Source organism: Podarcis raffonei, chromosome 8 (assembly GCF_027172205.1).
Source record: "Podarcis raffonei isolate rPodRaf1 chromosome 8, rPodRaf1.pri, whole genome shotgun sequence".
NCBI classification, from domain to species: Eukaryota; Metazoa; Chordata; class Lepidosauria; order Squamata; family Lacertidae; genus Podarcis; species Podarcis raffonei.
The window spans coordinates 89,838,364-89,861,801 of record NC_070609.1 but is presented as its reverse complement, the minus strand read 5'-3'; the positions used below and the strand labels follow the sequence as shown (position 1 = coordinate 89,861,801).

At 45.8% G+C, this 23,438-nt stretch overlaps 2 protein-coding genes across 2 annotated transcripts; one reads left to right on the top strand and one right to left on the bottom strand.

Moving 5' to 3' along the window:
* Positions 1 to 964: 964 nt before the first annotated feature.
* TMEM127 (transmembrane protein 127) lies at positions 965 to 15,210 on the bottom strand. Its single transcript, XM_053401496.1, has 4 exons — positions 14,962 to 15,210; positions 11,846 to 12,275; positions 5,674 to 5,838; positions 965 to 3,802 (listed from the first exon to the last, which is right to left on the bottom strand). The coding sequence occupies exons 2-4, from the start codon at positions 12,087 to 12,089 to the stop codon at positions 3,495 to 3,497; spliced, it is 717 nt and encodes a 238-aa protein (XP_053257471.1). The 5' UTR covers positions 12,090 to 12,275; positions 14,962 to 15,210; the 3' UTR covers positions 965 to 3,494.
* Positions 15,211 to 15,676: 466 nt separating this feature from the next.
* On the top strand, positions 15,677 to 22,929 carry CIAO1 (cytosolic iron-sulfur assembly component 1). Its single transcript, XM_053401494.1, has 8 exons — positions 15,677 to 15,699; positions 18,029 to 18,194; positions 18,804 to 18,952; positions 19,297 to 19,408; positions 19,655 to 19,743; positions 21,194 to 21,395; positions 22,284 to 22,371; positions 22,567 to 22,929. Exons 2-8 carry the CDS (start codon positions 18,053 to 18,055, stop codon positions 22,805 to 22,807), a joined length of 1,023 nt encoding a protein of 340 aa, XP_053257469.1. The 5' UTR covers positions 15,677 to 15,699; positions 18,029 to 18,052; the 3' UTR covers positions 22,808 to 22,929.
* The last annotated feature ends 509 nt before the right edge of the window (positions 22,930 to 23,438 follow it).

The window sequence follows — 23,438 nt, the reverse complement described above, 5'->3', positions numbered from 1 at the left end:
CCACCCTGCAGAACATTTGTCTTTGAATTTCTGTTGGGTAACATGTTGCCATACCTTTTGAGTACAGTATTTTACAATTAGGTCAATTGGGGGTGGTAGTGTGAGAACAAACAAATCTAAAATACTTGGATGTGAGATGCTACCATCCTCTCTGGGGCATAGATTTTGCTCTGAAAACGTGTACCTTGTGAGAGAACTTGAGTTGACCAAGGCATTACAGTCAAAATAACTTCAATCAATATACCACTCTATATAATTGCTCTCATTTTGCAAAGCCACAGGCACCCAGATCTTAGTGCAAGAAAATCCACAAGAGCTCTACTCTGTAACAAAGTATTTCATTCTTGTCTTGGCAAATTCAGGACCACTTCTATCCCCATCCTTTCCATGTCAGCTGAGAAGCCATAACATACTCTATACCTCTCCTCCTGGAGTCAAAATTTAGATTGTACGTCCCTAATAGCAAAGACCTTTGTTTTGTGATTATCTGTCTGTCTATCTCTGCAGCTATAGAGACATTCTCTTGGTAGTGTGTATTATTGGTGTTTTCACAGATAGTTCCACAGCTTTAAAACTGCCTTCCTCCAGAGATCCAAGTGCCCTCCAGTAGTGATGCAAGACCCCTACATATATCACTAGCCTTCATAGATAAGAGAGACTAGAAATTCTAATTCCGGAGTCATGCATTAGCCTTAGAAGCAACCAAGTTCAAGACAAGTTGACAAGTTGGCTAAGGAACAATTTGCACTTAAGGACAGTAGTATAATGGTTTTGACAGCAAAGTTAAGGGGGGAAAAGCTTTTAAAGATGCACATGCAAGGCAATTGCCTTTGGTGACTGACAGACAGCTTATACACAAACAATAGGCAGGTTTGGTTAATGCATTCTAATGGTGTGTGGGTGAACAAGATTGCCCAGTTATGTGGTAATTTCTTTCAGCCATAGTATACACACCCCAAAAAAAGACTATTTACATCCTTATTTTATTTTTGGTAGAAAAGGGTATTCAGGATTTTACAGATGGATTTAATCAACAGTGCTTCATGAATGTTGTTCAAGGTCTAAAAATGATCACAGTAACCAAGTACACATGGAAACCAGTTTTGGTCAAGTCCCCTCTGTGGAAACAAGCTGAATGGAGCCACCTCCATACTGGAGATAAGTCAAACTCCCTTTGGCACATGGAGGTGCTGCCAGTGTTGCTTTCCCTTCTCAGGGCCAGAAAAAGAGAAGACTGCAAGAGTGACCAGCAAAATATTCCCGAGACCAACCACTGATCTCTTTGATAGCCAAAGATTAGAGATTAGGTGGAGATAGTAAAATTATGCATACTATTTACAGCCAAACTCTTTTCTCATATGCAGCAGTGGGAAGGGGGAGGAGAGAGGGGGAAGGGACAGTCTCTGCTCACACCACATACAAAAGGAGCTACAGAGTCAGCTCTGCTGACATGTGGAAGGCCCTCCTCTGGTAAAGACAGTGAGCAATAACAAGAAGAGAACACAAAATGAGAATGCACCAGTGGCACATTCATCATTCACTGGACTGGAGCTGAATGAAAACCACTCTTTGTCTAATCTCCTAAAAACTGCTTTTTAAAGACAGACTTCTTTCAAATTCTACAATTTAGTCCCATTTCTTTATCTTTTGAAGGACACAGAGAGGGAAGCACCTTATCAGAATCCAATTAAAGCCCCTGTTTTCAAGCCATTAGGATAACACAAAGGAGTCACTCCTCACTGTGATGTGTAACATTTCATACTTGTAGCAGGAAAATCTCAGCTACACTGCACATTACTTTTGCATGAACCAGTTCTAGACAGAGAGAAGCTAGCTGACTGAAATCAGATAGACATCTGAAAGACAGGAGTGTCCTCAGGATATAGCTTCAGCATATCCTGAATGGCAACCAGTTTCATGGAAGTTTCACTGTTGAATCTCTTGTCTTCCTAAGTTAAAGCAGGTCTTGCTTTCAGTTCTCCAAAGTGCCATCCCCTTATTTTTATTCTAAACTGAAACAGGCATCTCTTTCATCCACTCCCCCCATCTTTTCAGTTCAACATAACATCCCATCTAGTCATCAAAAAAGAGCTGCAGTGAGTAGGTCAAGTTCCTGGCTTATTCAAAGCAATTTTAGTTCAAAGCACTACAATACACAAAGAAAAAGGGGGTGTCAGTCATTACACAGAGCATCATGCACCATCTTGCATCACTGCCTGCAACTATCAGGAATATCTCTGCCTCTCAGTTAAACAGTGGCTTAAGTTGGAAGAATTGCCTTTTGGGCTGGAGTGCTTAAAAACCAGAAGTAAATATAGTTTCAATTAAAATAGATTAAAAAATTAAAATCAAGCCTAGGATCAGATTTTGCATATAGTCTTGTGATAAACAAATAGGTGCCAATACTATTTCTCAAAAACTGGGACATGAGTGTGCACAGAGGTATGTACACATGTGCCAACACAAACACACACCCCAGTGCCAACTGGAATGATAACCCTTTAAAAGGTGCTGTTCCTTTACCTCAAAAGGTAGCCCAGTCCACCCAGGAGATATTTAGTAGTGGCAACACCCTGGAGGTGGCTCTGCCAAGTTTTGTTGGTCCTCCCCCCCACCCTTCCCAATGCCTATGGAGGAATGGGGGCTACGAGAACAGCAAATAAAGTGCAAAATGTTTCTCTTAAGTAGCATGAGGCAGAATGTGGGAGAGGAAGAAGCAATGGTGGCAGCAAGCTTACCATGCCTTTCAGAGAGCACATGAATCAACCCAAATGTGTCACCTCCCCACAAACCAGTGCATAGAGAAGGATTCCCACCTTCTGATGTGCTAAATGAAGAACATCTTTGCCCCCGGGTGTGAATATCAGTGAGAGTCACATTCCCCCCAAAGAGGCAGCGCCTCTGAGTGCGGGTGGATGAACAGTGCAGGACTGCTGAACTCACGACCACAAGTGTGCATACTAGTGTGAAAGATCTTATCACAATGCAAAAAAAAACTGTGGACCCCTCCCCCCTCTTCCCAAACACTTAAGTCAAGCTTGCACATGCCATCTCTTTCACACACAAGGCAAGACCTCTCCTGGAGTAGCTGTGCTTTGCCTCTCTGTACAGGAGGACACCCAAGTGAGTGCAAGTGGCTGGACTGCCTGGGTCGAGTCTGTTGAGTCACAAAAAAGCACAAACCTATAGCTGGGTCACACCAGTCAGTTCATTGAGTCACTTGCTGTACGAAATGCAAGGGGCTGGGAAAGAAAAATCACCCATAGGGCTGCTTTGGAAGTCACAGCATGAGCAAAGCTTCAGTTTGCAGCTCCAAAGTGAGTTCTCTTCCTGGCTGGGAGGTCATAAAAGTGAGTGAACCACCTGGGAAAGAAAAGCACCAGTGAGTGGCTCCAGGCAAGGGATGCAGTCCCAAGTGATTGTGTGCAGTTAGGATCTGCAGCTGGGCTACAAGAAAGCCTTCTTTCCCACAGCCCAGTCGTTCAGTGGTAGCATTATGGTGTATATGCTGGAGGTGGCTGGAACTGGTTGATCACTTCGTATTCTGCTGGATAAGGTTCATTCTCTTCCATCTCGGAGAGGAGCTCCAATGCCTGCTCTTCCTCCTCAGTTGGGTAATGGCGCAGTAGGTTGGCAGCTGTGGCAAGGATGGAGGCCCCACCAGCGCCAGCCACCAGGTAAAAGCTAACGGCAAAGGTAACATACACTTGTGAGCCATGGTACTTTTTGTGCTGCTGCTGCTGCGCAAGGATGAGCTCCGAGGCCCAATAACAAAACCCGATCACAGTGGCACACTGCAGCACTGAGGGCAGAAGCAAGAGAAAAGAATTAGAAACTGTTCCCCGGATTCTAGACTTAGGTATTTTTATCACAAGCATTGCTCAGTGGAATTAGTTTGGCTCTAATGCGACTTCTTAAAAGCTTGTGGATATGGGTAATGTAGCACATAATCCTAGAATGGTAACACATTTACATTTGACTAATTTGAATTTGTGGATGTGCATTTTCTTGTTTCTGTGCGCAGACATGGAGATTTAAAGATGCAAGCTATTTATCAGACTCCACCATGGCTGAGCATGTTCCCGTTTCTCAGCCCCACCCTCTTGCCTGACCTCAGAGGACATCAATGGAGCTTTGCCTAGTTAGTGAGGTTTGAAGAACAACTTCAGGGAAGACAAAAGGATGACAAAAGAAAACAAAGTAGGTCTCACAAACCTGAGGTCTGCCCAGCCCTGGCCTAAGTAATGCATGCACAACATCTGAGATTTTTCTGTGCAAAATTCCTAAGTCCCAAACCAAAGAACTCAAGGTAAAACTCAAGGCAAAACAAGGTGTTTTATTGCTACAACTATTCTAATATTTTTATTACTATTTACATAGTCTTCAATGTACGTACCACTGTATAGAGTAATATAAGCAGAAGGCAGGTCACAGGAATCATAGAATTGTAGAGTTGGAAGGAACCCCAAGGGTCATCTAATCCAACCCCCTGTAATGCAGGAATCTCACCTAAAGCACCTATAAGAGGTGACTATCCAACCTCAGCTTAAAAACCTCCAAAGGAGAGTCTACTGCCTTCTGGGGGAGTCTGGTCCACTTTTGAACAGCTCTTACTGTCATAAAGTTCTTCCAGGTGTTTAGTCAGAATCTCCTTTTTTGTAACTTGAAGCCACTGGTTCAGGTCCTACCCTCTGGAGCGGGAGAAAACAGGCTTGCTCTATCTTCCATTGGGCAGCCCTTTAGATATTACCAATATGCTTCTTAAATTATGACACCTAGAACCAGACACCGTACTCCAGGTGTGGTCTGATGATAGAATGTAACAGTACTATTACTTCCCATGAGTTGGACACTATACTTCCATTGATGCGGCCTAGAATAGCATTAGCGCCTTTTTTCTGCATCTCATGGTTGACTCTGTTAAGCTTGTGGTCTACTAAGACCCCTAGATCCTTATCACATGTACTACTGACAAGCCAAGTGTCCCCTAACTTATATTTGTGCAGCTGGCTATTCTTGCCCAAGTATAGGTAAAGGTAAAGGGACCCCTGACAATTAGGTCCAGTCGTGACCGACTCTGGGGTTGCGGCGCTCATCTCGCTTTATTGGCCGAGGGAGCCAGTGTACAGCTTCCGGGTTATGTGGCCAGCATGACTAAGCCACTTCTGGCCAACCAGAGCAGCGAACGGAAATGCCGTTTACCTTCCCACCGGAGCGGTATCTCTTTATCTACTTGCACTTTCATGTGCTTTCGAACTGTTAGGTTGGCAGGATGCCCAAGTATAGAACCTTGCATTTGTCCCTACTAAAATTTATTTTGTTAGTTTTGGCCCATTCTCCAATCTGTTAAGGCCATCTTGAATCCCTGTGTATTCTTCTTGACATAGGAATGGGTAGCAGAGGGAGAATGTGCAGATGAAGTTGTGTTTTGGTTCGGTTAAAAGGCAAGAGGTTCATAGAAAAGGAGGGTTTGGATAAGGAGAGAGGTGGCACTCCAAAGGAACCAACCTAGAATACAATTTAGCGGCCACATGGGTCTAGAGAAATTGCAGAGGCCATGAGTAAACTATGAACCAACCACATGGGCAACCCCTTTTTGAACCATGGCTTGCAAGCATAAGCTTCAGGTGCCCAACACAGTAAACGGAGCAGATCAATCCCCTTTAACATTACCTGTGAGGATGTGGGCAAATGCGTAACGTCGTGTGATCTTCAGTGCAGGATGCTTTGGTCCAAACACATCCAACAGGAAAGCTGAAAGGCTGCATATGATTCCCAGGAAGCAGAAGGCAGCAATAACCCGAAGCAACAACACTGTCTGGGGGTTCATGCAGTACTCTGCGGGGGGGAGGGGAGAGAGAGAGAATTCAAAGTTAGATTTCACACATGTAATTTACTATTCCTAAGACCAGCTGCTTCCTGGAGCATTCTGAGAATTAAACATATTAGTTTGTAGCTGTGCCAGGATTTACATGGTACTTGGCATTCTTTCCACATTATCTACACAATATAAATTCTGCATCTATGATGGGCTAGGCAGAAGTGAGGCTGTTCCTGTCCATACAGCTTAGAGCAGTAGGCATGCTGAAGACAAAAATAAAAGTTGTCACCATTTTAATGAAGTATTATAATATTGCTGGATCAAGTTCTATGTGCCATGCTGATCAAACTGCTTGACACCTCTGTCATAAGAGCACAGATGTGAAAATATTGTAGCCTGATGTGGGCATTAAACAAAGACAAACCTTTTCTTCAGTGGATAAAAAGGAACCTCTCTCTTCCAGACTCACCAAGGGTTATTGCCAAAAGTCATTGCGCAAGCTGAATAACTTCTGCTCATGGAACATAATTTGCCCTTGTACTCCATTTCCCGCCCCCTAAATCAGCTCTGATACTTCCCTCAACCCTCTGGAGCAGATCTGGAGTAGTGAAGGTAGTCATAGGGAAAAGAAGGGAAAGTTTAATTGTGGAAGCAGTATTAGTTCTACTTTGTGATGACTTCATTTAATGGATACAACCACAAAACAAAGGACAAACAAGCCTTATCTGGTCTTATTTAATGGCTGCGTAGTCCAGCACATATTTGATAAATGAGACAGCTTTTTCCTTGAACACATCACTGACATATCAGTCCCCTTTGTTTGAAATGGGAATTGTGCCCAACCTCCCGGGGTTTTGTGGGAAAGACTATTATATAGCACTTTTAATATCCAATCACTTTACAAGTAGCATATTGGTTATGCGAGAGCACATTGTGCACTATACCATCAGAAACAGACCACATTTTACAGAAATAAAAGTACTGGAATATCATCCAGTCATTTATAAAAGCCTTCATAAAAAACACAATGCACTTTTCAAGCTATATTCCACAATCTTGAGGATCACAGATGTGCTTTCTTGCTTTAAGTAAAAATCATTTTAGAGAATCCAACGACAGAGGAGATGCACTACAGAAATTTACAGAAATCTTACAATTTTGGATCGGCTACATTAATAACAAATAAAATGAACTTGGGGAACTTGCTGCTCTAAAATCACATTATTTGCCATTGGCACAAGCAGAGTTACTCTATTATAGGTTTGTTGCAAGATTCCATCATAGACTGCTTCTAATTGGATTCCAGCAGGATGTCTTTCTCAGTCTCAGGTTTCTTCCAGCTTCCCCCATGGTTTGGAACTTCATTCTAGGCTTGCATTGATTTGATAATGTTGATCACCTAATATTTCAGCCATTCTGACCCACAAAAGGACTTACTTCAGTCCAAAAGCCTCGTACATTCTATTTCCTCAAGGACATTTTCTATAAGTTTAACAATGGTTTTTCTTGTTGCTTTTCACAGCTTACAAGATTGCTACCTGTTCTCTAAAACATGGGAAGGGAATACCCAACACAAATAACTTGATCCAAAATATGCAAGGAGGTGGAGATCAAGCTAGGTTAGGAGGCAGGAGGGTGCTGAGTGTGACTTGGGCTTGAACAGGTTGTGGTAGCCATGTTGAATTCTTGACTGAACAACTGTCTGAAAAACTGACATTCTCCCCCAATGCCATCATTTAAAACTCATTCCAAAACTCATGTTTGCCATACTGCATGGAGTGAGGAGAAGGCAGCTGCTGTTTAGAAGTAAACAAAAAGCCTCCTGGGCTCTGAAACTCATTTCACAGTACAGTAGGCCAGCCACTTATGGTTCTGGGGGTATGTGCGCCAAGGCAAAATCATGGGAATCCCTGAACTGTCCCGCTACCTCAAGGGGCTCTGAGACAGTTGCAGAAAGGCCCTGGGAAGCTCTCAGAGCCCTCCTGTGATCTTTGAAGAGTCTGGGAAGCAAGGAAAACCCGCTGGGTGCACGGGGGGGGTCAGTGAGTGAAAATACATGGAGGAGAGAACTGAGCACACTCTGTTTATTTATTTATTTCTTCCCACCCACATAATGTTATGTTCATGTAAGCAAAGTGAGTGCAAGTTGTGGGCTTACCATACTCTGGATTCTGGCCTAAGTCACACACATCTTAAAATAATCTTTTGGTCACCTGCAGTGCCTGCTTATCCAAACAAGAGCCTTCTATTGCTCCGGAAAGGATAATCACTCAGATTCATTCTAGCTTATACAGTGGTACCTCAGGTTAAGTACTTAATTCGTTCCGGGGGTACGTTCTTAACCTGAAACTGTTCTTAACCTGAAGAACCGCTTTAGCTAATGGGGCCTCCTGCTGCTGCTACGCCGCCAGAGCACGATTTCTGTTCTCATCCTGAAGCAAAGTTCTTAACCCAAGGTAATATTTCTGGGTTAGTGGAGTCTGTAACCTGAAGCGTATGTAACCTGAAGGGTATGTAACCCGAGGTACCACTGTACTGGGCTAGAATAACTACTTGTCTGGGCAGTAAGGGTCACTTCCAGGTGACATGGCAAGGGAGCATTTGTCAACTGGGAGAGAGCTGATTCCTTTTTCTTTAAAGCTACAAATCTAACAAAAAAGACAAACGTGTGGGAGGGCAGGCAAGGAGGAATTTTCATGGACTAGTTGCTTTTGCAGACCTCTTTGTAGGGGTCTTTAAAACTGAACCCACGGTGCTTTATCTTCTTAAATGTGAAAACTGAAAAGTCCTGAGAAGTGTAGTTATTTCCATTTTATCAAAATTTAAAATAAAATTTAAAAAACATCAAGTTCCTCACATTTTCCATCCTTTCTGCAAAGAGCTAGAAACAATTAAAAAAAAATGAAACAGGGATTCTGAGATTTCTAAAGGAGCCCAGAAACTACCTAGACTTTCTTCAACATCTGTTGGATGCAGATCCTCCCAAGACAACAGGCTGTTTTAGGGCAGCTTCTTCATGACAATGAGCACCATAAAAACAGTTTAGTAAGATATACTGTGCTTTGCTTCAGATCAATTCATTTGCATCTAGTGCAGCAGCCACATAATCTAATACCAAAGGCATATTTACTTGGAACCGGATGTATAAGGCTAAAACACCACAGTACCAGCCATACCAGAATGAATCAGCTTCATTTGAATATGAAATCAAATTCCTCTTGCTCCCATTAAGAGAACTATGGCATGTATCAACTGTTCATAGGAGGGACATAGTGGGGGGGGACAGTTTGGGGGAGGGGGCGCTGCTCACGATGCCCTCCTCAAACCAGCCCTGCGTGGCTTTGTGAGGGTGGCATGAGAAGGACCCCAGCCTCAGCAAATGGCTGTTATGTCCTTCTCAAGTGCCCTCCTCAAGCAGCTTTGAGAGGAGCATTTCCACGGCACTCTGGCCACCAGAGTGATGCCTGACACAGTGGACTCCATTTGCCCTCAGGGAGTGTGTGTAAAAAGGATGCAACAGCCATGTGCCTTTTGATCCAGATTGAAGTCTAGGATCATTCTGCCCTCCCCGAACGCTCCAGGGCGCCGTGGGAGCATGCTCCACTGCTGGTTCATAGTGCACTGCAAAGTAACAAAGGTAAAAAGGTAAAAGGCGCAGACGCGGGTGGTGCTGTGGTCTAAACGACTGAGCCTCTTGGGTTTGCCAATTGGAAGATCAGAGGTTCAAATCTGCATGGTAGTGGTGAGCTCCTGTTGCTCTGTCCCAGCTTCTGCCAACCTAGCAGTTCGAAAACACACCAGTGCAAGTAGATAAATAGGTACCAAAGTGATGTTTCCGTGTGTTCTGGCACCTGTCACAGTGTCCCGTTGTGCCAGAAGAGGCTTAGTCATGCTGGCCACATGATCCGGAAAGCTGTCTGTGGACAAACACCGCTTCCCTCAGCCTGAAGCAAAATGAGCGCCACACCCAATAGTCACCTTTACCTTTTTACCTTTACCGCAAAGCAACTGATATAAAAAAGCAAACAAATCAGCCCAGATCCAAAGCGCTTACAATCTAAACACTGAGAGTGGCGTAGACAAAGGGAGGGGAGAAAGGAGAGTCATACTCTGCAAGGGATGAATTAAGAGTCACTGCAATTATTTACACAAAGGCTTCATTTCAGTTGGGTATGAGAGGGTTTAAGTAACATGCATCATGGAAACCTTGGGTTTCATGGAGATTATGGCAAGAAGACAGGTGGTACAATAGATGTTATATATAGGCAAGCCCACATGCATCAGGGTCCTCCTCCCACTGATTCCCCACGTCCCTGTTGCCCAGGCATAGGCAAACTCTGCCCTCCAGATGCTTGGGGACTACAACTCCCATCATCCCTGACCACTGGTCCTGGTAGCTAGGGATGATGGGAGTTGTAGTCCCAAAAACATCTAGAGGGCAGAGTTTGCCTATGCCTGCTGTTGCCCAACTAACTAGCCAGAATAGCTGAGAGATACTGCTCAGCTATTTCTGTGCTAATCAGCTTGATGGCAGAAAGGTGCCTGATGGCATCTCCTCACCACTGATGGTGAGATGAGGTGTGGGTGAAAAAGAGAGGGGTGGAAGGGACGCCTGACCCACAGGCTACATGTGCCTTCAACCCACCATCTATGATTGCATGGTCGGTGCCATTGGAAGCAAAGAGGGCGTCTGGCCCTGTAGGTGTTCTGGAATTTTCAGGCGTAGTAGGCAGTGTGAGTAAATGAAACAAATTGCTTTGGCAGTTGTAGAACAGGAGCAGCAAAGATAACTAACCAAGGTCCTCAAAGGCACCTATTTTAACAGTAGGAAACTACTTTGCCTGCTAGAAGAGAGCTGTTGGGGCGCAGCCAATTGTTGGGTTGAATGTTAACCACACACATAGTTGTAAAAAAAGCTATCTTAATTGTTTGGTTACTGGCAAGGTCTGCAAACTCAGTTGGGTTTCTTATATGCTTAATGCGTGGTCTGACCTTGCCTTCTCCAGAACATAAGCATCACATTAAGTTACAGGGGAAAGGCAGGTGCTAAGAGGGAGGAAAAGGAATTATTGAAGAAACAAGTTTTTTGAGCCCGCAAGAAGTTGCAGTGTGCATTCTTTTTAGTAGTGACAAGCTTCTTGCCAGTTACAGCCAAAGCTGGGAATATGAAATTGCATGGGATGTATGTTGCAAGATCCAGCCAGAACCAGCCAGTGGTACCTCAGGTTAAGTACTTAATTTGTTCCGGAGGTCCGTACTTAACCTGAAACTGTTCTTAACCTGAAGCACCACTTTAGCTAATGGGGCCTCCTGTTGCCGCTGCGCCGCCGGAGCCCGATTTCTGTTCTTATCCTGAAGCAAAGTTCTTAACCTGAAGCACTATTTCTGGGTTAGCGGAGTCTGTAACCTGAAGCGTATGTAACCTGAGGTACCACTGTAACACATTTATGATTTAAGCGCATGTCTAACTTTTGTAAACCACTTTGAGGTTTGTTTGTATTTACAATCAAGTGGCATATAAATTTTATGCAATAACTTTATCCCACTGCAACGAATGGAACATTGGCAGTTAAATTTTGACAAGATTAGTGCTCAAAAACACTGAACATATAAAATATCATTATAACAATATTGATACAAAGTATCCTTTTGACAGCAATTAGTTCTACAAAAAGACAACTTTGGCTGCAGTCCTGTTTAGCTGTAAGTAAGCTCCTCTGACGACATTGGGATTTACATCTGAGTAAACATGCAAACAAGAATGCACAAACTGTAGGGGTAGGTGGGGCAGCAAGTTTCATTGCCACAGGGACCTATCCCTCCATAACTTCTGGGTTGGTAAATATTTAATAAGGAGAACCATGAAACAAGAATCAACTCCTCTACAGGCAGTTGATTATTATATGACACCAGGAATCACACACACAGAATTCACCTTGGTGAGCACAAGATTACACTACTGTGTGAACCAACCTACACCAATTTCTGTTTAAAGAATGCACACTATACACAATTCACTCTCACCTTTAAGTAAATCCGGGTCTACATATCCCAGCACATCAGCAACTCCCAGCTCCTGGCGAGAACAAGTGCCCCCATGAATCCGTAGCCAAGCAGGCTCTGCTAGTGCAGTACACAGGGCAGTTATTGAGAGGGCACCAGGCAATGCAGAAGCCAGGCTCCTTTCTGGCTGCTTTGGCAAGGCACTCCCATCCTGGCCTCTTCGCCTGCGCCCACTGGGCAACACCGAGCCACTTGGGGTGTACATGGATCCTCTTTCTGAGATTAGGCCAAATAAATCCAACGAAACACACTATGCACAGAAGCCCTTGGGATCTTCTGGAATGGGTGAGTGGCCAATGACTTTAGGCACCAGTCAGGGGGAGCAGACTCACAGAAGGCTGCAGGCAGAACAGAGCACCAGATGAAGTGCCTCTTCTGCACTCAGAAGAACCTGAAAAAGACAAACAGATCAAGCCTTGTAAATAGCCTCTCACCTGTGACAAGGGGGCTTGTGAAGAAGGCGCAGCAGAGACTGTACTTTTTGAGAATTCTAAGGAAAAACCATCTTCCGCAGAAACTGCTGCTTGCCTTCTATCACTGTGCCATTGAGAGCGTGCTCACTTATGGCTTATGTGTGTGGTACGGAAGCTGTACTACCCAGGACAGGATGGGGTTGTGCAGAGTTGTTAAGGCAGCAGAGAGCATTGTTGGCTGCCCACTCTCCACCTTAGAGCAGATTTATGCCACAAGGTGCCATAGGAAGGCACTGGACATAGTAAAAGATCCATCGCATCCTGGTCACTGTCTCTTCGAGCTCCTGCCGTCGGGACAGAGATACAGGACGATGAAGACAAGAACGAGCCGTCTTAAGAACAGCTTCTTCTCCAGAGCGATCTCAGCCCTGAATGGGAAGCCTGGACTTTGAAAGTCATCTAATCTTCCTTGCTGTACTATACTGTATTGTTTTAATTAGTGTTTTTATGGAGCAGTCAAGTAATTTCGTTGTCCCTGAGAGGGGGCAATGACAATAAAGATATTATTATTATTATTATTATTATTATTATTATTATTATTATTAAGGGCTGCCTCAAGGTTACCAAGTCTGACCAACATTTCTTCCTTTTTTGGTACAAGTGAGCAGACTCAATGATTTCTATGGAGATTCCCATGGTTAAGCAGATGAAATACAGCAGTTTCCCTGCACCCTGCAAGCACACAATGCCAAGAAACCTGGGTTTAATAAGTGGTCATTAATTCTTAGGCCAAAGGAGATTAGGGCCAGAGTTCACAAAAGTAGCAAAAATTTTGCTGATGAGTCCTTTTAATAAAAGAACTTCAGTAAAACTATAAGTACTATCATGTATAATAGACTCATTATGTTCCAAGATTAAATTGCACAAAAGCAGTGTTTTTAAGAGAACTTACTGAGGCTCCCATTTTATACTTCATACAACAATACTAGCAAACCAAATCAACCTGTCAAATGGCAATGGCCTATTCAGCATTTGTAAAACCAATGAGTTGGTCATGGATATTAGACATTCCTGTAATGATGTATGAATGTATAGCTTGAAATGAGGAGCAGCAGTAGCCCCCCCCATAGCATTTCTTTATTTTTAGGCAAGTGGATTTGTGCCTTTGTTATGCATATGCACCTCAACCAACTAAATTGCTTCTAAACAACAGTGAAGCCAGTTAGTGTTCCAAGGGTGCTCCACTGAGACACGAGTATAAATGGAACACGTATCTTGCATATTATCCCACTGAACACTTTCAAAAAACAGTTTGTAGATTTCAGCTGGCTGGAGATAATCAAACATGGCGTATAAAAGAGCTGAGAGACAAAGGGACCCTCTCTTGTACTTTTGTCAAAATGGCACCTTTGTTTATCTACACATACACACACACAACTTTTAAGCAGAACAATTAGTGCCTTTGACATAGCCACACTGTGTTGTTCATTTAATTATTGCAAGTCCAATGAATGCATCACACAAGAGCAATTCAGGTTGTGTGAGGTCAGAGGATATTAGACATTTTCATAAGGCACATCTAAGTATTTTGGAATAAAGGATAAAGGGAAATTATCACTCAAACCATCACAGCTCAAGCAGCTGAGTCCATTTAACAGATTCCACAGAAACCATTCAGTTTACTTAATAATATTAGACATTTACCTGATTAAATGGTAACCAAGTCAAAGTAACATAAGTAACTATGTATTCTTTCTGCCTTACCTTCCTCTGTTTATCCTCTCATTTGACATAAGGAACCCTGTACATGCTTTCACCAGCCAAAAAAGGAACAAAGATGCCTTTTTTAGTTTGGTTTGCTCCCACTGCTCCCTCCAAATCCCCTTTCCTTTTGTGTTGTATCTTTTAAATTGTAATCCTGAGACCAGGGACCATCTTAATGAGCATTATAGCCTTCTTCAGGAACTTGTATTTTGCTGAGGAGTGAGGTACACATACTTCAAGTACACATGTAACTTGGAAACAACCCTGCCCTCACCTTTCTTAAACTGCTCACTCTCTGAACAACGAAAAGTACCTTAAAGACTTAACAAGTTTGTTATAGAGGAAGCTTTCACGGACTAGGGCACAGCTGGCAAACTTCAGTCTTGTGGAATCTCATTTATTTTTCCTTAGAACCCCAAGACTCGCCACCCGGAGTCAGGTGCTAAGGGTTGTCGCCAACGCTAGGTCCGTGGAAATCAATGAGCTTGAGTTACTCGTGCCCTCTCATTTCAGTGGGTCTACTCTTGAGCAGGACTAGCATTGACTACAACCCCCAGAACTAAGGAATCCTACGGCCAGGGATTTGTTTTGGGTAGGAGAACTCAACTCGGACATCTTTTTTAACGTCAGGAAAACATCCACTCGGGGCTCCCCCCCCCCGCAAAGAGGAGGCGTGATTTTGTTGCCGTTATCAAAACACATCGGAAGCCGGAAATCCAGGCCCCTGGACTTGCGACCCTCCCGGGGAGCCGGGGAGCCCGATCCACCTTCCACCCACCCCTGGGCCCTCCTTCGCCCCGGCGCCTCCCAGAGAGGGCGCTCTCCCTCGGATCCTGCCTCCCCCGGGGGAGACACAAAGGGGCGCCGCCCTGACCCGGCCGGTCGGGCTCCCCCACTCACCGCTCGGCTCCCTTCCCGGGCGCTGAGCCCCGTCGGGCCTGGCCTTCCTTCCAAGGCCGCGCCACTCCGCGGGGGCCGGCGCCTTCCTCCTCCTCCTCCTCGCCCGACGACAGCCCGACCCCCCCGCTGCCACCAAACAACAGCCGCCGGCCACTTCCGCTTCCGGCCGGCCGCGCGCACGACGTCACGGCGCCAGAGGCGGGAGGAGGAGGGGCGGGCGCCTCCTGAAACAGAGAAAAAGGCGAACTACTGAAACAGGTTAACATTCACCTCAGCATTTCTCAGCCCTGACTTGCCTTGACTTTTTCTTGTCTTTATATTTTGGTAAAGCGCTTTGAGGGATTATTCTTTTTCTTTTTACTTCAAGTTAAAAAATAAATAAATAAAACAACTTTGTTCCTTTGAAAGTTGCAGGAGGGCCAGTTCAGGAACTGAGTAAAGAGATGCGGCCCATCTTTCCTTCCTTGTGTTGCGTGTGTGTCTCACACACACATTCTTTCTCGCCTCACACTGACTCTCGCAAAGCATGCTGGGAACCGTAGTTTCCGCGTGGAGTCGTCACTTCCGCTCCGGAGAGGGGGGGAGTGGGCTCCAGGGGGCGCTGTGGCGGGAGCGGCGCTGCCCGCTTTGCCCTGCGCGCCTGCGCCTAGAGGTGCCCTGTGGGAAGCGGGGAGGAAGCGCGGAGGCAGGGAGGAGGCAGCGGCGCTGGGCGGCTTCCTTGGGCTGCTGGAGCTGAAGGTACATGGTTCTTCTCCCCTTTAATTCCCACACAACCCTGTGAGGTGGGCGTCATGGCTAATGAGGGGGAAGAGTTGGACCCTGCTCTCCCAGCCCAGGCACAGGCTAACTCGGCCCTCCAGATGTTTTGGGACTACAACTCCCATCATCCCTAGCTACCAGGACCGGTGGTCAGGGATGATGGGAGTTGTAGTCCCAAAACATCTGGAGGGCCGAGTTTGCCTGTGCCTGTCCTATCCCGACAGCCCGCTGCACTGCTCTGGCTCTCTCATCCAGCTACCAGACTAGACTTGCAGCAGGAGTCCTTTACTACCATTTATCTCTTTTCTTTTATGGCCAAGACATACAGCTGATAGAACTTCCTAGTCCAGAGGCAGAATACCTTTGCATAGTAAACTGCACAAGTAAAATAAAAGAGAAGAGCCACTGCTCTCAGAGGCATCTGCTGTAGGAAGTGAGATGCTATGCTAAGTTGAGCCTTGCTTTGGCCAAGAAGGAGAAGTGCAGCATAGGGATAGATAGATATATATGGCGGCATATATGTGATAGCTGTGAATGAACTGTTATGTACAGAGGCTGTGGAAACGAGTGACGCTGGGAGTGATCAGTAAGGTTTGGTTGTTGGTCCTGATCTGATTCCCCACTTTGTGGCTCCCTGGAAGCACTGGCTGAGCACTTTGGGAAATAGGATGCCAGACTCGGTGGGATCTCACTGTGAGCCAGCAAGGTTTGCACACAAACACACACACAAATCTTTTTTCGCTAACTCCTGTGGTTTTGGATGTAGCTCGAAGTGTGTATTTTCCTTGGCCCCCACCCCACCCTCTGCAGTGGCTTGATTCTATAAATGTTGACAGCATCTAACGGTCTGCTATGAAGTCTATTTTGGAAATTAATAAATAATGCAGTAGGAATTGGGGTTTATGTCTGGCATGTTCTTAGGCACCGCACATTATATATAGCTGCGGGAAAAAGAAACTCATAAAATTGTAGAGTTAGAAGTGACCCTGGTTATCACCTACTCCAATCTCCTGTAATACAGGAATCACAGCTAATGGGGTACATACTAAATCAAACCAGAGAAATGTAATGTTGAATTGTGTGATATATTTCTTCTTCAATTTGAATATTCTTTTCCTTTCCTTTTGAATGACATTCTCAACAAATGTTTTACCAGGCCTTAATTCAAATTATGTAGCTTCTGAGAGCCACATAAAACTAACCCTCTACAGCAGTGTTCCCAATTGGTGGCCCACCATATCCACCCAGGAGGTCTGTGGCACATACCCATCAACTGTCTGGTACATCTCAGTTTGGGGTGGCCTCCTCTCCCACAGGTCATGCATCCCAGTTTGCATTGGGACATGTTGGAGGGTATGGTGGCACCATTCACATAACAAAAACTCCCACAGAGATACCAACAATTTCAAAGGCTTGGCTTTTGGAAAACAGGCTCTTCAGTACTTAGCTACAGGCTTGTGGCCCTTGTCCTCCTGTCATCACAGAGTCAAAAGGAAACCTACATACCATATTTTTCGCCCCATAGGGCGCACCGGCCCATAGGGCGCACCTAGGGTTTTTTTTTGGGGGGGATAAAGAAAAAAAAGCTTCCTGAGCTTCCCCTGACCCCAGCCCCCAGAACAGGCTGCTATCCGCAAGCCTAGGGAGCCTGGCAGGAAGTCGCACCGGGCTCCCAAGGGTTGCAGAGAGCTGCGTAAAGCCAGCGACGCGCTCTTCAGCGCGCCCCGGGCTTTGGGATGCAGGCAGCTCTGCGCAACCCTTTCTTCCCTTGTTTCTTCCCTTGTCTGCAAACACACAGTTCTGTAGTGTACCAGTTACCAAACTTTCTGCCCCTCTCCACAAGGACCACTTGAAACTTGCTGATGATGTTAGTGGACTACTTTAATGATTTTTCTGCCCATTGTAGCAATTGTAATGCACTGTGCTAGATACTGTATACTTTTAAATTGCATTTTTATTGATTCTTCTATTGCACTGTAGTTTATATTCCATAGAATTCAAATCATAATGCAACAAAAGAAATAAAAGAAGCAATAACAATAAATATTACTATTGAATGAAGACATGATGTGACCCACTGGAGTGAAGGTTGCAGATCACAGTTTTAAAACACTTGCATAATGCAAAAGGCATGTGGGCTGCATGCCTGGAGGATTTTCATTACACACCTTGATAAAATAAAGGCTTTATTCTGCAGTTGCAAATCAATATGTTAGAATGCTGTGCACTCTTGTTCAGGAGATGCCTGAATTGCAAGTTTTTAAATCATTCTTCCTTTTTGTTGGTCTCATTCTTTGCTGCTTCATAGGTTCTGCAGGGACTGTTTGGTGTTATGATGAAGGATTCCCTGACACTTTTGTCTCGCATCCCAGCACACCCAGATTCCCGATGCTGGTTTCTCGCTTGGAACCCTACAGGGAGTCTCTTAGCTTCCTGTGGTGGAGACCGTAGCATTCGAATATGGGGGAAAGAAGGTGAGCTAGTCTGCCAGTTTGGACTGCAATCCTAACAACAATTACTTCAGCTCTGTGGGACTGAGCAGACATGGTTCAGATTGCTCTCCTTGTTGTCATTCCGTGAAAGTAGGGGGAGAGAAACAGGCAACCAAGTCTTTGGTCAAGGGGTTCATTGTGCAATTAGGAGAAGCATTGCACTCTGGATTCCATGCTGCATCTTATGCTGGGAGGGTAGAGAGAGACTTGTGATATGTGACCTGCCTATAGATGAAAGACAGGTGTCAGGAATCTTTGGACCTCCTATCCCTTGGCCATGAATTTCTGTCATCCCATATTAAGACAGCTATGACAAAAAAGAGTGTGCCAGTGCCAAAGGGGAGTTGAGTGGTCAGGACTTTATTAGATATCTTTCCCCATGATGCTTTTTAATTTGGGTGGTGGTAACAGCAGCTCTTGATTTTTCTGGGTAATTTAGGTGGATCTGATCCCAGTGTAAAGCTGAAGCAGGTAAACACCTCTCTAACTCGGTTTATGTAGTGACCTCTGAGGTGCCAGGAGGAGGGAGAAGGACTGTCCAGTGGACCCAGAGATGTTTCACAGCTCCTAATTGGCTTTCTCTCTTGGCAGGTGATACCTGGGTGTGCAAGTCTGTTCTGGGTGAGGGACACCAGAGAACTATCCGCAAGGTGGCCTGGTCCCCCTGTGGGAACTACCTGGCTTCTGCCAGTTTTGATGCTACCACCTGCATTTGGAAGAAGAACCATGAGGATTTTGAGGTGTCTTGAATCTCCCTTTTGGTTTTGTTGCTGCTGCTGCTTTTCTCATGCTTTTCAGTTGATTAAAATCTGTCACAATTGAATACATGCAAACTCATAACACATAGCCAGAAACCCTTCAGATCTTGCTGGACTCCAGCTCCTGTCAGCACCAGCCTGCATGACCAATGCTCATAGATAGTGGGATTTGTAATCCAACACCATCTGGAGGCACCATTTCTGCTGCCTCCAGCAATAGGAAATGTTTGTTGTGTTTTCAGGTGTCTCATCCTGCCACATTGTCAGGTTTTCACACAGTTTCCTGGTTACCCTTCTCTTACCCATATCCCCTTTTCTCTTTGCAGTGTGCAGCCACTCTGGAGGGCCATGAGAATGAGGTGAAGTCTGTGTCATGGGCACCATCTGGCAGCCTTCTGGCCACTTGCAGCCGAGACAAAACTGTCTGGGTTTGGGAAGGTGAGAGCCGCAAAAGTGTTTTGAGAGGATGGAGCTGGGGCAAAAGGAATTGGGATTTTCACTGTGTGTGAATATACTTGATGCATGATGGCTGGAGCACAGACATGGGAGGGAATCATAGAATTGTAGAGTTGGAGATGACCCCAAGGCTCATCTAGTCAAACACCTTACAATGCAGAAATCACTGCTAAGAAGTGCCTTGTTTCTTAAACTGTTCCCCTACATCCCCCCTCTTCTGTGCTGCAGTGGACGAAGAGGATGAATACGAGTGCATGAGTGTCTTGAATTCCCACACGCAGGATGTCAAGCATGTTGTCTGGCATCCCAACCAAGAGGTGAGTGTTCCCTTCCTGTATGGCGGACAGCTGGTATCCTTGGGGCGTGCTGTCTTGGAGACCTATCAAATGGCTGGTCTCTAACCAGGGCAGTGTTTCTATAGCCCCCTGTCATAAACTGTAAACATTTATATTTCTGTCCTTCCTGCCCCCTCCCATTGAAACCTTATAGCCCTCCTAATCGAACAAGAATACCCTTGTGTTGCAGTTTTTGCACTCAGTTGCTGCAGCCTCCTGCTGCTAATGGGGTGTGTGGACTGGAGTGTTCATTTCAACATGGGCATTTGAAGTAAGACAGGAATGACATGGCTGGTCCATAAAACTGCATCCAGGGAGTTGTAATGAGTAAGGAGGAGCAGTAAGGAGTAAGGGAATTGAAGGAGCAGTAAGGGAATTGTAATGAGTAAGGAGAAGCAGTTCGGGCTTCCCAAATCAGACATGGGAAGATGGTCATCCCCACCAACCAACGGTGGATTAGGGAGAGACCTGTGTGCAAGGAGCCCTGTCCCCTCAGGGCCTGGCTGGTAGAGGGAAGAAGACTCCTCAGGAGCCGGTCCTTCCAAGGGCTGACCCAGCACATTTTGCTGCCTGGGGCAAAGGATCAAATGAGGTTGGCATTCAACCTTTATTTCCTTGACGTCTGATGGGAGGGCATTCCACTGGGCGGGCGCCACTACCGAGAAGGCCCTCTGCCTGGTTCCCTGTAACCTCACTTCTTGCAGTGAGGGAACCGCTAGGAGGCCCTCAGAGCTGGACCTTAGTGTCTGGGCTGAATGATGGGGGTGGAGACGCTCCTTCAGGTATACTGGGCCAAGGCCATTTAAGGCTTTAAAGGTCAGCACCAACACTTGGAATTGTGCTCGAAAATGTACAGGGAGCTAATGTAGATCTTTCAGCAAGGGCTGAAAGGCTGCAGTGTTTGCTTCACCCACATTGCAGCAGGGATGCAGGCAAAGGGCTCTTCATCCCCCTCCTTGGTGTGGCCACCAGCAGTGGGGCTTTGTCATCTTCACAGCTTAGGTCTGTATTCCTGTTTCTTGGAAGTTTCTGCTTCTCTCTAGATCCGTTTCTCCTGGAAACTACTGCAGGATCCTTGATATCTTGGTTGCCCTAGGGCAAGGATTGCCAAAGTGGTTTGCCCCACCCCCATGTTGCTCAGCTCCAACTCCCATCCTCCATGACCAGTGGCTGTTCTGACTGGGATTGATGGGCATGGGAGTCCAACATCACCTAGAAGAGAAGGCACAACACTGGCTACCCATGCCCTAAGTGCTGTAAACATGCTTTTGGCTTTAAAATAAATTCCGGGGTTATCAGGAAGCTGAGCTTTGTGCCTTACACAACATTCTGCATTCCCCTCCATGCTCTCATTGAACAGCCTTGCTTTCAGTTTTGCCCCAGAGGTGTTTTGTTCCAACACTTACCTGTGATTTTTCCTTTCCACTGCCAGCTATTGGCATCAGCGAGTTATGATGACACTGTGAAATTGTACCGGGAGGAAGAGGACGACTGGGTGTGTTTTACCACCCTAGAGGGGCATGAGTCCACGGTGTGGAGCCTGGCCTTTGACCACAGTGGGGAGCGCCTGGCCTCCTGCAGCGATGACAAGACAGTGCGCATTTGGCGCCAGTATAAGCCGGGCAATGAGCAAGGTCAGTGGCATTTGCAAAGATGGAATGGATCTGTTCAAGGAATTGGATCTGCCTAGTTTTCCAAGGGCCATGGCAGCTAAGATTTGAAGTTTTTGTTGCTGGGGCAGCTGAGCCACCCTAAGGAATTGGCTTCTGTAGGGTCTGAAGAGCTGTTACTGGTGGCAGTGTAGAAGTGCAGCCTCTCTTGGGCTTTCCACTGCTGTTTTTTCATTAGGTCAAGGATGCTGTTTGACTTTGCCTCCCATTACCCGCAGTCAGAATAGCCAGTATTATTTTTCCCTGTATTACATATGGGAAACCCGGGGCTGAGAGAGCGTTTATTCCTGCCTAAGACTCAATGAGTTCGTGATAGAGGTGATGTTTGAACAGGTGTGTGTGTTCATGTTCAAATTTACAGCTCAGAATCTTAGCCACTGTGTTATATTACCTCTCCATGCAGATTCTCTGAATACAGACACACACATACACAATTTTGTATTCTTTCATCTTCTTTAACTTTTAGTCTTTGTGATCGTGGAGACGCCTGAAGCATGGAAGTTATCTGAAAAGGGGGTTTGGGTAGGGAAGGCAAGTGTCTCAGCTCTTATCACTGAACCCTTGTTGAGTAAAAACTGTAGTGGGAGGGGACGAGTGAACCCTATTCTGCCCAATCACATGAGAGAGTGCAGTTAAGTGTGTCAGGATCTCCTTGCTCCAGGATGTAAATGGGGAACTTCACAGCTTCTGCATCCAGTGGTGACACTGCTTCCTTCCATACTCTTTAGTTTCTGAAGTGAAAAAGCATTGGCGGGGTCTGTAGAGCCTCAGGTTGCCTCTCTTTGCAAGAAGCTTTTGGCCTATGAAGCACAGCAGACAGGCTCAGCCTAAGGAGTTGTTTGTGTGTTGCAGGTGTTGTCTGCAATGGCACAGATCCTACCTGGAAATGCATCTGCACCCTTTCTGGCTTCCACACAAGAACCATCTACGACGTGGCATGGTGAGTGTGCACGGTAGGGGAGAAGTCTTGTGTAGCAGCTTGCAAGTCATTCTGGGGACCAATCAATCTGTTCCAGTCAAGTGGTAAAGCTTTTCCTGTGATTGTATCACTCCATGTGATTGGGGACAGGACCTTTGCACAGATCACCAGTGTGTTCAGGCCCACAGTCCATTCTTTTCGTTTCATCCTCTGCAGGTGCCAGCTAACGGGAGCTTTAGCCACGGCTTGTGGAGATGATGCCATCAGAATATTTGAGGAGGAGCTGCACTCAGACCCCCACCAGCCCACTTTCACCCTTACTGTCCACATGGCCCGGGCTCACTCCCAGGATGTGAACTGTGTGGCCTGGAACCCGAAGGAGCCTGGGCTGCTGGCTTCATGCAGCGATGACGGAGAGATGGCATTTTGGAAATACCAGCGCCCCGAGGTCTGCTGAGGGTCCAAATTTCCCAGCTCCCTCTGACAATAACACAGTTCTAGTAGTGTAACAGTGGCACACCTGTGGGCAGCAAGCTGGACTGCATCCCCTCTGTAAAGGCAATTAAAAAGGTGGTATCATGTAACCTTGTTATGAAGTACCTCCCCCCTTTCCACAAGAGCTGCTGTGCCAGAGCTAACACCTAGTGGGGGCAGCGGAGGGCAGCTGGGTCTTCTGCACAGATTCATGTTGTTGACCAAACAGGGTCTTGTCTTGCAGCTGGGTAGAAAATCCCCAAACTACACAGGCTGGGTTTTCTTAGCTTCATCACTCCTTTAAAACAAAGCCAGGGTTGCCTGCAGAAAGACTGGCCTGCTGATTAGGCGTTTCTTACCAGTTGGGAAGCAACAGGCTTTGTAACTGCTGGTTTTGTACTAAAATGTGGTTGTACAAGATGTAGGTTTGGATTGGGAGGTGGTGCTGCAGAGGGAGAAGAGCAGTTCCGAGCAAATGAGCTTATGACACACGTAAAATTTATTTTGACCATGTGCTATTGTATGTCTGCTGCTATCTCTAAATGGGTTTTTATGTTAAAAATACAACTAAGACTTTGCCATCCCAACTACTTATTTGACATACAGGGGTCACC